This window comes from Egretta garzetta, unplaced genomic scaffold (genome assembly GCF_000687185.1).
Source record: "Egretta garzetta isolate BGI_Z169 unplaced genomic scaffold, ASM68718v1 scaffold57, whole genome shotgun sequence".
Taxonomy (NCBI): domain Eukaryota; kingdom Metazoa; phylum Chordata; class Aves; order Pelecaniformes; family Ardeidae; genus Egretta; species Egretta garzetta.
Window position 1 is genome coordinate 505890 of NW_009260180.1, and position 15491 is coordinate 521380.

The following is a 15491-nucleotide window of genomic DNA, read 5'->3' on the forward strand; positions in this document are numbered from 1 at the left end:
GTGCCTCAATGATCCATACTTAGTCACGGTTGTGACAGTATTAAGTATTGCAGTTCTGCCTGTCGTATCTTATCTCGATTGTGGCTGGGAACGTGCGTGAAAGCAACTGGTGTGATAATATTCATATAATACTGGGCCTCAGTAATCCAGCATTTAAAGTTTTCCTAGCGGTTTATTTTTAAATCTGTAGTAGTCAATTTCTAAAACGCTCTATGTATCGCAATAAACGTGTCTAACACTATAGTGTCTTTAAGGAACACTAGTGTAGTTGTCTGCGATGCACTTAGGTGCACCGAGAGGCTTAAAGTGGGGTAGAATAGAAGATACTCTATGTATTAGCAGACTTCTTAACATATATGCCTGCTATTGTGTTGCAAAAAGGTGACGGCTGAGGAGGAAGAAAGTGGGAGGTGTAAGTATAGGGGAGAACAACATAAGAGGTCTGGTGTGTCGCAGCTCTTGAGCCATCACTGTATGGCAGCCTCTCCAGCGGGATGATAAGCAGGATAAGCCCTGTAGGATGTAAGAGCTGTTGGATTCTGTTAGAAGTGTGGAAGTGCTTTGGGTATGAAGCTGTTGAGTCCCAGAGAAATTAGATCAGAGCCAGGTTGTACAAAGCTGAAAAAAAGTAAGATACTGTTTTACATGGAAGGGGAAGGAAGAATAAATTAAAATTGTGTTGCAATGCTTGCAGTGTAATATATCCATATGCAGAAGAAATAAGATTTGTGTAAGAATCTCTACCAAAATTATCACCAGAGGAAATACAGATGCTGTTGTAACGTTCATGAAATTTTGCAAGTAGATTGATCTCCTCTTCCAAACTCACTCCCATCTTTCTGTTAGGGTGGATACTGACTCTGACCTTTTTCAACCACTGAATGACATCTGTCTGCGTCCATTACCCTGTTCTACAGCACCCCAATACTTTATCCTGTCCAGTGTCAGTAACTTTCCCTTTCTTGCAAACAATCAAACTTAACTTGAGTTGGAATTAATTGTGTTCTGTATAGAGTGTATTTTGTATGTTCAGGCTTTTCAGTTGCCAATAACTCTTAAGAATGCATTTTTCTTACTAAACATAATTTTTAAAAGTTCAGCCTTTTCTTTTGCACGGATAACACCTGTATCCATTCAAACTATTCTGGTAAAACCTTTTTATTTTTCTTAAAGTGTATATCGCAAAACTCTTGGTGGATAATATAAAAAATTTACAAAATTGGACCACAAAATGTTCTATGGTGAAAGATAATGGATCATAGGACTTCAGGCTCTATCCAAATGTGATTCAAAAATAAAATTTGCAAAGCATCAATAATTTTTACTTTAGTAATTGAGTATGGCTGTCCTTTGCTGGACACTTGTACCGTGGAAGTGAAATGCATTCTTTCATTCTAGCCAATTAGTGAATCAATTTGTCGTGCAACATACATGGTGTGAACTTTATATAGAGTACTTATGTTGGCTGAATTGCTTGAGCTTTCACCCAAATCTTCTGCAACGACCTCAAAATCAAGATAAATAATGCTGTAGCCCTTTCAGGGTCTGTAAATTTGAAATTAGAATGTAACTAAAGCCAGGCTTAGTAATACATGTAGGGGTGTAGCAGCTCGAGTTATGATTGAAGTGTGCGAATCCAGTCTGTCTTTAGCTCAGATGTTGTTTTGCCATGGGATCAGATCAAATTTGAGCCAGCTGGTTCAGCAAATATGAGTCCTTAGTCTCTACATGTTCTTTTCCAAAACATCTTAGCAACTCAGAAATTCATGCTTAAACTTCAGCAGCCTGCTCATTTCTCTTCTTTTACTGAACAGAAAGGTTTTTTTCAAAAGCAGGCCAAAGTCTTAGAAGGATACGAATATTACCAGTACAGAAGTAAAATACTCTTCTTTGAATTTTCCAGTATATGCCTTTAGTTAATTTTGACAGTGTGCCTATAAAAATATATGCTCTATTTCTTCTGGAACATACTGTTCAAAACTAGGTGAAGCTTGGAAGAAGTAAGCGTTCAACAAAGCTGTTGCTGGTATAGGGGGGAAAAAAAGCTCTCCAAGCAGGGAGATTTTATTTTGTTCTTAAAAATACACTTCAAATTATTAATCATTTTAAAAGTATTACTTTTAATCTTAGCCAAAGCAGTTCTTTTCTTCCTCATATCAGACTGTTTTAGAATTCCTTTTGGGGACTGTTTTCCTGTTCCTTCCCCTGTTGCACATAGGGCTGTTAGCCCTCATATTCTAGCTGGATGAAAGCAGATTTTTCTCTAGGACTGCACGTTTGTTGCCCTGAATTCTAATGTAAGATCTGAGTAACTTTATCAAGAATGGTTTAACAAAACATTTCTGCATTGCTATATTCATAACTATTTGAATTACTAGTCTCCATTTTTCAAACTCTTCTGTCCTGTTTACCTTTGTTTTCTTCTATTCAATTACAAAGTCTTTTCATTGTACATAGAGGTTTCTTTATGACAATATAACCAGCCATCCAGAAAATACTCTGCTTTTTCTCACAACAGTAGCTGTGGTCAGGGAAGAGACCAGAGTATGTTCACCTGCATCTCTCAGATGGCAGCCAGAAGCTATACCCAGGAGTACTCACAGGCTTAGACACAGCATTTCATTCTTGACAAAATGTAATCGTCCCCAAATCTTAGATCTGACAGCAGGCTGCTACAGGTTTTATTTCTCTGAGACATTTGCTTATGGTTTAGCTGTGTACCTTGCTGAGAGTATCATGAAGCATTCTTCCACCCATACTGAACCTTCAGGCTCCTTTCAGGTGCACTGTTGCGATTCACTCACCATTAGACCAGTTTCCAGGTCCCAGCCAACGTTAACTAGAGCAAACGTTTACTGACTATGTTTTCTTTTAGACACCTTTAACTGTAACTCAGGACTCGGAAACAACACAATATTTATTATTTCATCCTCAGATCTAAAACATGTAGAAGCAGTGAATAAAATAGAATCCTTTATGCATAATTCCCATACTAGAAAATAGCCTACTTATACATGGTGCAGCTGAAACGATGATATTCTGTCTGAATTGGGGTAAACAGCTTGCATCTTCTGACGTTCTTTCACTCAGTCAGCTTTTTCACTGACACGCATCTCTTACAACTCATCTCTTCAAACTTCTTTCTGCAGGGCTAATCTTCAGTTCATGTTGTTTAATCTCCCTCTTCTCAGGTGCAAAACAAAACCTCTGATGCCAGTTGAGAAATCCTTTCACAAGTATGAAATTGGCTTTTGTATTCAGAGAGATGATTCTTATCGACATACTTCCTTTCTGACCAGGTTCTATAACGGTCTGTTTATATGTAGTGTTCTTTAATTATCCATCTGTTCATGCTGGCAGCAGAACAAAATTGAACAGGAAGACAGGCTGACATAATACAATGCAGACATCGTACCAGTTGATTTTTACATGTTGCAGAAATGTTGGTCGTAGTTAGTGAGACTATGTATTTCCTATTATTTGCGCATGATTCATACATTTCAAGACTAGATCCATGTATCTAGATGCTAGATATAATTTGATACAGTCATGATCCATACATTTCAAGACTTGGATGTCTAAGACTAGATCCATGTATCTAGATGCTAGATATATATACTGTGTTATTATTGAGCAAATGTCCTTTATTCTTCCATTTATGCGCTTGGCTGTTGCTTTGTGGAAGATGTTCCTCTTGATCAATCTGTGCTCAGTTTTCTCTGTCCTAGGCAGTCCATGCTGATTTGCACCCGCTCTCCATGCAAATCTGGACCTCGTCAGGAAGACCTCCCAAAGCATACAACTCAAAAAAAAAAAATCTGTCAGTTCCATTAGCATCCAGATGTCATGCAAAGGCACATATTTAAGCATCAAGGTGGCTTTTCTCAGAACCCTTCACCTGAGCCTTCCTCATCACATCGCTGTGTTTTTTATAACTTTGCAATATAAGTCTATTGTCTTTATCCAAGATCTGGTACAGTTTTGTGCCTTCCCTGTTGTTTCTGTTCTTTCCACCTCTATGAGAGGCAAAGCTGAAACCGAAGCCAAACGTGTAAGGTGGCTCCTGGCCAAATTAGATTACAGTAACAGTATGCTCAAAGCAAGCATTTAAAACTTTGTACCTACATCTTGGCCTACATTGGCTACTGACTCTGCAGGGCTACATCTGAACTATGCCACAGCTGTTTTATTCTCCAATTCAGACTTTTTTCCCCATTTTGTACCGTTTACCCACGATTTCTCATTTGACTGTATAATGCTTCTGTCTTGTCTCTAGCACAGCCCTGATTTCAGTTTGGAACTGGGGCTCTGCTTTTGTTTGCCTCTTTAAAAACATGCCTCAGTTATATTGCTCTGAGCTGGCTTTTTTTTTTTTTTTAGTTAGTATATTATTGAATGTGACTCTTCCAAGGCATGCAACTTCATACTTCTGAATGGACTCATCAAGAATGACTTAAATCAATAATTGCTGTAAGACTTAATGCAAAGTTGAAGCTGAGAGTACATTAACAAAAAGCTTTCATTCTTGCACAAAGTTTTAATTAGCCATCCTGTTGATCTTTCCAATTCAGTGCCTCACAAAGGACCTGAAGCTTTCCTTTATGGACCAGCGTTTGCATTAATTTGATTTTTTTTTTTTTTTTTTTTTTTTTGGCACAAGAATTCAGACAAAAACCTTAAGGGTTCCAACAAAAGTATAAGAGGAAAATGGCAAAAAGGGAAAAAATGCTCAGTTTGTGTGCATATATATATATAAAAAAATACAAGTGTTACAGTAGACTTACAGTATCGCATACTATTTCAGGATTATAGTGAATTATTAAGCCATCCTTCACTGCTGCTGCTGTTGGAATTTACCAATCTTATAAAAATAAGCAGTTTGTAGGGTAAGAAGTCAAAAGAGGAAGGACACCTGAGGAAATGCTTTGGCTGTGGATTTTTACATTTGTTCAAATTTGCTTTTTGCTACATTTTTGTTTGGATCTTTGGCAGGGCATTGATATTATTACAAAAGCAAATTTCTATGACAACAGTACCTTACTTTCTACTTGGCTTTGAAGTAACACTTGCAGAAAATAGGCAATTAAAAAAAAAAAATAAGAAAACCCCAACAACTCCAGACCCTACATGTTTTCTCATAGATCACTGCAAACACTAGAACTAAGTATCTTTTTTTTTTTTTTTTCCTTCCAGTACTGCTAGCTGTAGAATAAAAAAATTGGGCCCCGTTTTTTTAATTTTTTTTTTTTTTTTTTTTTTTTTTTGGCACAAGAATTCAGACAAAAACCTTAAGGGTTCCAACAAAAGTATAAGAGGAAAATGGCAAAAAGGGAAAAAATGCTCAGTTTGTGTGCATATATATATATATAAAAAAATACAAGTGTTACAGTAGACTTACAGTATCGCATACTATTTCAGGATTATAGTGAATTATTAAGCCATCCTTCACTGCTGCTGCTGTTGGAATTTACCAATCTTATAAAAATAAGCAGTTTGTAGGGTAAGAAGTCAAAAGAGGAAGGACACCTGAGGAAATGCTTTGGCTGTGGATTTTTACATTTGTTCAAATTTGCTTTTTGCTACATTTTTGTTTGGATCTTTGGCAGGGCATTGATATTATTACAAAAGCAAATTTTCTATGACAAAGTACCTTACTTTCTACTTGGCTTTGAAGTAACACTTGCAGAAAATAGGCAATTAAAAAAAAAAATAAGAAAACCCCAACCCCAACAACTCCAGACCCTACATGTTTTCTCATAGATCACTGCAAACACTAGAACTAAGTATCTTTTTTTTTTTTTTTTCCTTCCAGTACTGCTAGCTGTAAGATACTCCAAGTTTGGGTTCTAAAGAAGGAACAATTATCCTTTTTTTGAAGAAGTTAAAAACCCTCAAACAAAAAAGTAAAGTGGATGGACAGTTATTCAGAACAGCAAGTATTACTGAGACCCACTTTCGTGGGTTGTAGGTATTTCTAGGTGACTGTTGGCAGTGTTTTTCCTTCGGCAGTTCTGTATGACTTTAAGTAGTTCATCCTTGCATGGTTTATGAAAACAGAGTATAAATACCAAACTAGCACAGCTCTCGCAGAACAACACTATTTCTGCAATATTCATCACAAGCTCATTCTTTGGAGTTCCAATGCTCTTCTGTAATTTGAATGTTGTCCTGAAGAGAATCATAACGTTATAAAATAGGCGGCATATAAATATTGATGTGCTTATAATATACACAGCAGGGTAAGTACGAATGTGCTGTTTTAAGGCAGGTGCTTCTTTAGCAAAGAGAACAATGAAACAGAGTATCTGAAGAAATGATGGGATTCCAAATCCAAAGGTGAATTTAACAATCTCATATTCAGGCCGTGCAAATAATGGATCTAACTGGCAGTCTGTGTCCAAGTGATAGTTATCTGCCCCGACCAGTACTGCTGCGGTCAGTGACAAACAGAAGGCGCATATAAGTACAAATCCAACACACAATATGGGTCTTTGGGTTGCTTTGCTGAGAGCAGTTGTTGGTGGAAAACTCTTGAGTAATAGTGTGAGTAGCGTCAAAATGAAAGCATACTGAGAATTGAAATAACCGAAGTTGAAAAAAAATGACAGTACGTTACATGCGAGGTGGGTTGCATTTAAATAGTCAGGTCTTGTAATGACAGTAAATGATAAAAAAATCATTATAATGTTGCTGATGGTGAAGTGTAGAAGAAGCAAGTCTAAGTTTTCTATGACTTTGTACTGCAAATAATTCTTTATGAAAATGATCAAAATACATATGCCAGCTATTAATCCTGATGGTACAAAAAAGGCGATGTAACAGTGCATAAGTCTTGATATGATGTTTTGAGAAGCTATGAAGGCTTCAATTTCTTCTGTGGAGTTGAAAGCCAAGTTCTTACTCGGGTAGCTGATCCCTGTCATATTGTGAGCAGTCATCCTTCCTTCCATACTGTGCTTGTTTCCTCTTCAACAGAGTTTGAAACTGAAATGGAAAAGGAAGATGCAACAGGTTTTAAAGTACAGTTTGTAATGTCTCTAATCTGTGTGTTAAATATTAAGTGCAGAGTATGAACCATTTGCTCAGAATAAATGTAGTGATTTTTTTGGGGGGGTGAATTTTACCATCTTACGTTAATTTCAAGCTAACTTGCGTAATACCTTTAGCTGGAGAAATCTGGCTTTTAATTTTTTTTATCTGGTTCCTGCTTTCACTGTTACCCCCTCCCTTTTCCTCACTTGATGCAAACAGGACTTTACTGCAGCTCAGCTTTGTAGACAGCAGCCGGCCTTCAGTGCACTCGTGTTGCCTGTAGAATAAATGGGAGAGTTGGCCGTTGGGTGGGTGAGGAAGGAGTTGGCTCTGTGGTTAGGTGGAGCCGCTTTTCCTCACCACCTTGCCAAAAAAGGCTAAGGCAAGTACGCCGGGCAACTCCAGTGTGTGGGTTGCAGCTGCAGCCACAAAATTTTGTATAATATGAACCCAGCCAGTAGTCTCAGGGCTCACACTGCATGCTGAGGAAAATGCAAAGATAATCACAATGTGAGGCAAGAGTCGCATTCCTTCCTTTGTTTTAGTTTTGCTTCGTTTCTGTTATGAAAAAAAGCCTTTCATTACTGTAGTCTGTACTGAGGAGCCCATACAAAATTAATGTGAATGTTTAAGAACTGTCATGAACAAACTGTTTTCATACTAAAACATCTTTATACATTACTAATGCTGTCATTTTTAGATGTAGCTGTTGCATAAAACTGCAAAATTAATGCTTTTCTGCATGCTTGAGTTTGAGAATATGATTACCGGTGCATTATAAGCCTATTGATAAAGTTTTAGCAAAGAATATTTTTTAGAGGTGAGTTAGAAATTCCTGAAAATGGTGCATTTTAAGATTAATATGATAGGCTGTTAGCTGTCATGACTCTGCTATGTTGATATAATAATTCTGCTACCATACAAACATTTGGAGGATCCTTTAAGCCAAAAAGCTTTGTAGGAGAACATAGTATGTGCTCAAGAAAAACCGAGTGTAATAGGTATGGTGATATACATTTTATAGACAATCTAAAAGCATAATTAACTCGATTTCTAAAAGAAAATTTCTGTGTACCTTGTACTGATTGATGCATGAAAATAGCATTTTTTTTTAAGTTACAAAGGATAAATATTTTTAAACATAAGATAACAAACTCACTATTCCTAATGAATTTTGAATGTCTTATTAAGCATTCCTTAGTACTAGAAGAATTTAAACTTACAATAGGCATTTTTACAGTGTGAAATGTTTTCTGGGGAAAAAAACCCCTTTATTCACAAGGATTTCAATTTTGTGTTCAATGTTAAACTTATAATAGGCATTTTTACAGTGTGAAATGTTGTTTTCTGGGAAAAAAAAAATCTTTATTCACAAGGATTTCAATTTTGTGTTCAATTAGAGTTTGGTGTTTTTATTTGTTGCATTGTATGCAAAGCTGGTCTGTACAAGCAATGTGCACAGACAGTACATAGGCAAAGACAGGACAGTGGAGTTCTTATAGAAGTTTCGGTACAGTCATAGGAGTAACAAGAGTGATATACTTAGTTGTACATAATACATTTTCCGTAAAGGGATTCTAGTGATGTTAACTCTTAAAGTGAAAGTAACTTTAAATTGGTAAAAGTTCATAAAGAAATATTAATGTTTTTAAGCAGTGTTCATTATAGATAAGTCAGTGTCTTAATACTGTTTGACAGTTCATTTATGGTTGTTACCTCTGACACTACTTCATATTTCTGATATTTCTAATCTCTCCTCAAATTGGAATTCTAATACTGGTTTTAATTAGAAAACTTGACTTATCAAAGTGGCTTTGATTAAGTGGGTATATAATCTTATATAATTATAATTTCACTTATATAAAACTACAGGGTTATGTTTTGATTCAGCAGTGTTCTTTGTTCCCTTTTAAAGACAGAGTTTCTTCCTTATAACCAAAAGGTTATTTTTGGAGAGGTTCCACTATAGGACGACTGATGCACCCAGGGAAGTTTCTGTGCTATGCGTACGCTTGCAGGAGCGGAAGAGTTGGCTGGTTGGACTCTGGCTGTGTTCTAAGCTCTGAGCTTAGTACACATGTAAGAAAGCGTTGATGGGCAAAGAATTCTCTGAAGCAAGTTAAGAGTCAATATAATGAACAATCTTAAGAAGAATGGAGTGAAAATCTTTTCAAAGATGACAGGTGTTGGGAAGAAATACTGTTGTCTTGTTAATTGAGGAAATGTATCTTAGATGCTTGCAGTAGAGCTTTTGTTTCTGTTCAGCTGATTTTTAATATAAACCACTAAGAAGGACTCAAGTTTGTACTAAAGTGCTCAAACTGAAGAGTGAGAATAATTAAAAAGAAAAGAAACCAAACCCAAACCACACACAAAACCTCACAAGTGTGGTCAACTGGTTGGCCTTTTGTATTTCTTCATACTAGTGAGTTCCCCCTTCTAGATTTTGATTTCAAAGTATCTCTTTCGAAACAAAGTTGATCAGTCTGATTTTTAAATTACATTCCATGCTTAATACTGAAACACTGTGTATGTGTGTGAATCAAGAAAATGTCTTGTTAATCAGGTAGCTGCAATGCTCTCGCTTCCCTTTGGCTCTATGGCTGAAAGAGATCTGCTGTGCTATTCGCTCAGCTGCAGCCATGGAGCTCCACAGGCTTGCTTCTTCAGGCTTCCTTCTGCTGCTTCGATTTCTCTTTACTATTTCCTGGAAATCTAAAGACCATGAAATTCTAACTTCTACAATTCATGTCTTCTTAAGTACTCAGGAGAGATCTCAAGAATGAAGGAAACAGTGTAAGTCAAATTTTTACCTTCTATTAGAAGAGAGATTTGAAGCTTAATCTGGCAAAGGATAGGTACTTTGTGACAGATGGAGAAAGAGAATGTGGAACCACTTTGAGCATCTTGCAGAAAGCTTGTCGTTATCATCTCACACAGTAGTTTCAGGAGGTTAAGAAACATTTACATTTTGAGAAGCTTTCACCAGAGTCTCCAGTGAGACTTTCTAGACCCATCAGGCCTTTTGCAGGATTGAACATTGGAATTTAGTTCTGGCACTGTGAAGGTTTCCGTTATCTTCTCAACAACTTTTACATCATGGGCCAATTAACCACACTCACTGTCCTTGCGGAGAATCTCAGAATAGCTTAGCAACACTTTTATGGTAGCATAATTGCAAAGGAAATGAAGGACATAGTTTTGGTTTCACAGGAAATTATATGGCCTTACATCAAATGACAGGAAAAACAAGATGCCAAAACTTGGTTAAATTTGCTCAGGATTTAGCCTTGGAACTGTGCCTGTGTCCATCTTTGACCATAGCAAGGTATTTTTTATTTTATTTAGCTACTTTTTGGGCGTTTAAGACAAAGTAAGGAATACTAGACTTAATGCAACCATATTCCAGTAATGGCAACTTACTGGGTAAGAAAGTGAATCCAAACAGGATCCATCTTGGTTTCTCCTTCTGTATCCACCAGTTCGCATGTTGTGATATTTTAATGATGGACCAGCACAGTATTGATGTGCTTAGGCCTCATTTGTTACAGGTGTCAAGATGAATGCCTGAAATAGGTTCGGTTGGGTTTGCAACTCTTGTTTATAACCATAGACCATTGTTGAACGTTACTGTTAAATAATAACAATGGTGTTATTGGTTGGTTAACCTCAACATTGTTATTCTAACTTAAGTGTGTGTCTTTTAACTTACCTCATCTGGGGGGGGGATTTAAACTAAACAAATGTAAACTATTCAACCTAGAATTAAAATATTTGGGGGGAAATAAGAGTGCAACTATATGTGTATAATTATAATAGTGCAAGTATTAACATTCTGACTTAAGGAAAAATTTCTGTGTGTGCTGTTTTAAAGGGAAATTCCAGAAAATCACCTTAAGATTACCCACAGAAACAATTTTACCAAAACAACAAACTGTTTGCAACTTTGCTGTGGTCAGTCAGTATGAGCATAATGCTTGCTTGTAATTGAATTGTTCATCACAGAAGAAAAAATACCTGCTAGCAGTTGGTAGCTTATTCTGCAATATTTTTGGTTTATTATTAATTATTATTATTATTTATTATTAATGCTGTAAAATCACAGCAATAATGTCAGACTATTTGCTTATTTGGTTCTGGTGTCACTGAGTGTTTGAAAGAGAGCAAGTGGCAATATTGAGTTCAGGTTTTGATAGGAAAGGTTCTGTGCAGGTGGCTGCAATCGAACGTGTCTGATACTTCATACAAGCTAATTCTCGTGCGTTCTTCTAACGTGGTCACACCTAGATACATATTTCTGGCTTACGACCTTATCCTACAAATCAAATTTTTTTTTTTTGCAATATTTTGTCTCTTCATAACTATTTCAGTGAAATTTGAGGCTATATAGCAGCTTACAAAGATGTATTGCTCATCACCTCATGAAGTTGCTGCATTATGGCTTTCTAGCTGAGATTATAAATTGGACCCCGTCAGAAAAGTCTGACTCCTTTGCAGCCTCTGCAGCCGGTTGATTGAATATAGTCACAGATGGCATCACCTCTCTAAACATTTGTTTACATCAGAATGGATAGCTTTAGAGAGTCTTATGACTGTAAGGTGCTCATCTATCATGTAAAGCAACTCTTAGAAATTGTTAAGCCTTTACAGTTTTAAAACGTTCCCAAAGCATTAAGTTCATTCCTTGCGCTGAAGTAGATATATGCTCAGAATAACAATGGGATGAAGGAGCTCACAATTTTTGTTGTAGTAAGATGAACATATTTTCAAATTTTCATAACTTTTGGTAATACTAATTTATTTTAAAGAAAAAGACAATGTTCCAGAGCACTGGAGGGTGGTTTATTTCTCACCTTTTATAGCAGAATCTCCATGCAGCTGACCATGTTTTTTGTCAAAATACTCTTGAGTTTCCATCATAAAAAAATGAGGAATTTATTATGTCATTTTCCTCTGCTGTGAGAAAATCTGGTATTCCCTCCATTCTTGTCTGGTTCTTGGATTTACTGCAGGAACATACGTTTTATTTCAAAATACATGTAATGTTTATGCTCTGCTTGGTGGGGGGCCCGAGTCCTTTACTCTTTTAGTGGAATCTGTAAGTTTAGAGTGCAAACACCTCGAGACCTGAATGATTTTTTTTTTTTTTTTTCCCCCTCACAACATACTACGATGTAAACTGACTTTGTTATTTCTGTATGCTCACTGGTTACTCAGACTAATATATAGTGTGTCAAAGCTCACATATATTGAAGCTATGGCAGAACCCAGGCCTATTCCTGCTTCTCCTAAGATTAATTATTGAGGGGAATTTGCAATATGCTACTTGCAGTATCTTTCCCTGTAATGTTGTGCTCCAATATTTTGTCCCTCATTTACCTCTGCTGCCCCTCACTTTGCTTTAATTGACCATCATCGGCATGTTGTGAATCCTTCCTTAACTCATGTGGCCTTGCTTTTTTCCTTGTGGTGGGTTTTTTTTTTTTGTTCCTTTTTCTGGCCCTGTTTCCCCACTATCATCCACTCTGCCTTTTGTGTCGGCAGTGAAAGCAGATACGTTTGATTTTTACTTTCTGAAGCACAGCGAATACGTTATCCTTCACTTCCAACAGATGGAGCTGAGCAAATGAGCACAGTGTTCAGAAGGCAGTTTAAAAATAGCAAGCGGTGAAAAAACTGCTTTCAGTACTGAGAGGACCTAGTCTCTAAGATTTCATTGTTTTTGGTCCCCCAGCCCCACTTTGATGGTTAACTCTTGCAAACAGAGAGCTTGGTTTCAAGGAAACTTTTGTTTATTTAAAGTCTAGAAAGAAGAGCTCCTAAAATGGGGAGTTTCTCTCTGGCAGCCAGAACTCTCCCTCTATAAAAGTTTGGCAGGGCACTCTTTCTGCATTCTGTCACCAGCCTTTAGAAGGAAAATATTCTTTCATCTAGTCATAAAGCAATATGCATGTTGTTCTTGTGAAACTCGGCTCTTGGTGCGCATGTCCTGCATCGACCCGTGAAAACACTGCACATCATCTGGGGGTGAATTTGTCCCGTTTGAACTATGTCTGCCAAGTTAAAAGATGGGGGCAGCTTGCAATATCTGAAAGACTGAAGTGTAAAATACTTATAGTCATCTTTCTTGTAGTGTCAAAATGTCTACGCTTGGGCAAATATTTGAGGTTGTAAAGACTTAAGAAATTCTCTCTGTAACTTCCGAAAAATTACGGGTTTCTGAGAAACCGAAAGCTTTTTGTTTTTACTTTTCCAGAATATAAATGAATCAGCAGTAACTGAACATAGTCTCCAAGCAGCATCGTCGATGTGTTTCCTGTCCTATACAATTCCTGCAGTGTAGTTAGGATTATCCAATAATGTCCATCCCTTAAAAGACTGCTCTTAGGCAATGGTTGGAGTCTTTTTCCAGACTACTGAACAGTATTTCATCATCTAGCTATCATCAGTTCAATGGGAGTTAAGTACTTACTGGAAAACAGTCTTCACATTTACTCTATCTAATGCTCAGTTTTATTATAAATTTCAGCTTTATCGTAAATCTCAGATCTCTGAGGGTGCTTCCCAGATACAGTATTTTACTTTGTGTAGTTCAAATGTTGTTAAAGAAGGGAAAACTAAAAACTTTAAATTACAATCTTAGCTTCACAATTTGAGCCTCATGTGATGAATAAAACATTGCATATTCAAAGTAATATAAAGCACTTACCTTTTCAAGAAAATGCTCCACAGATACAACAGGCTGAGACTTTCACTGTGAACAGTCAGATGAAATACAATTATTGTTTGGAGCATATAGCCCTTTTTATTTATGTAGAAAGCAGGGTGTATATATTACAATAACTTCTTTAGCTGCTGTACATGATAATGAAAAATCCGGCAGCTCGCTGGCTACAAAAACATACGGTTCTGTAAAGGAAACAGGAACTTGGTTTAAGTCATTCAAACCATACACGTTGCATGTTTAGCAAACCTATGGTTTCATCATGTGACTTTAAAGTTCAAACTATCCTCTGCAGTGAGATATTTTAGAACAGAAAAGTAGTGTTTTGTCTCTGCCATTTCTAAGTATGTGAGGCCATCCAGTGGATTTTTTTTTTCCTGTTCATGAAGTAATCCTACGAGTGTTGGCCAGCCTTTGCAATTACATTTTTTTCTAGTGCGCTGTCTTAGTGCTAGAGATCTCGAAAAGGAAAAGCCTGTTGAATAAACACTAAGCGAGGCCCTTGGCTTAACAAGGCAAAAACTTGACACAAAAGCAGTGCATGTCAAAAATACTAAGATCCCTTCTTAAAAATAGGATGTATTTCTATTTTTCCATGGGTCCTACCACTTGGAACACTCCCAGTATTGTACACATGCAATAAATTATATTTCCAGATGCTCTGCAGTGACCATGAGGTGTTAAAAGACAGGATTTTGAGTCTGTAGTATGTTTTGGGTCTGGCTCAGCATCAGTCATCTTAGTGACTATGTTGAATAGTGTTCTTAAAACCTCAGATATAAATGAACAAGACGGGGTTGTCTTATGATTTTTTTTTTTAAGTGCATGCAGCCTTTGTCTGGAACGCATTGGTAGCATCATGTTTTCTCATACCAGTACATGGGGAAGAACGTTTTTATTATAATTTCATTTTTATTATAATTATAATCTGCAATGGCTTTCGTAGGTTGAGAAGATAATTTGTGACCGGTGTTTGATCAGCGCTCCCTGTTTTCATGGCATCTTACCTGTTGCACTTTAACAAGCTTTATTGAAAAACATGTGGAAGGAGCCAAAACACTTCAAAGACATGAAATGAGACAAATGTGTATGAGTCTAGATTTCAAAACTGGAGTTGTGGGTTACCTGGAGAAAATATTTCGTCTGTAGGTCTATGTTTCCACCTGAAGGTTAGCACTACTGCTCCAAATACTTCTTTTAAACCTAGAGATGTGCGTGGAGGATCTTGCGTTGCAGCAGTGGCCCAGAGACATTCCAGCTTTTGGGTTGAAGGTTCATGTTCTATGTGCAGTATCTGTGCTCTGAAACGGCTTGTCAGTAGTTCAGTGGCTCTCTGAAATGTGGTTTCCAATGAGCTTACCCATTACTCAGCATAGAATTAGAATTAGTATGGGAATTAACCCATACTGATTTTGGTTTTGATCATGTTAGCATAGTAGTTTGTTGGACTGGGTAGATTGTTTCCCTTTTATTTACAGTAGTTCCTCCAAACTCTTGCTGAAACACTTTGTTAAAGCTGGCAGAGTAGTGTAGGTGTTTTATATATAGCATTTGCTCTTGAGGTGTACCCAAATCCAGGTTTATTTTGTTGGTATTAATTTCTCATAGTGAACAATGGTAAAGAAAAAATACGCATTGTAATTGTATGCAAGTCAGGTGATTTTTTTTTTTTTTTTTCCCCCCCTGCTTATTTTCCACGAAAGATGCAAAATTGACGTGTCACCTTATTCTTTCT

At 36.8% G+C, this 15491-nt stretch overlaps 1 protein-coding gene across 1 annotated transcript; it reads right to left on the bottom strand.

Moving 5' to 3' along the window:
• Positions 1-5681: 5681 nt before the first annotated feature.
• On the bottom strand, positions 5682-13918 carry LOC118452581. Its single transcript, XM_035897217.1, has 2 exons — positions 13742-13918; positions 5682-6984 (listed from the first exon to the last, which is right to left on the bottom strand). Exon 2 carries the CDS (start codon positions 6948-6950, stop codon positions 5940-5942), a length of 1011 nt encoding a protein of 336 aa, XP_035753110.1. The 5' UTR covers positions 6951-6984; positions 13742-13918; the 3' UTR covers positions 5682-5939.
• Between the last annotated feature and the right edge of the window lie 1573 nt (positions 13919-15491).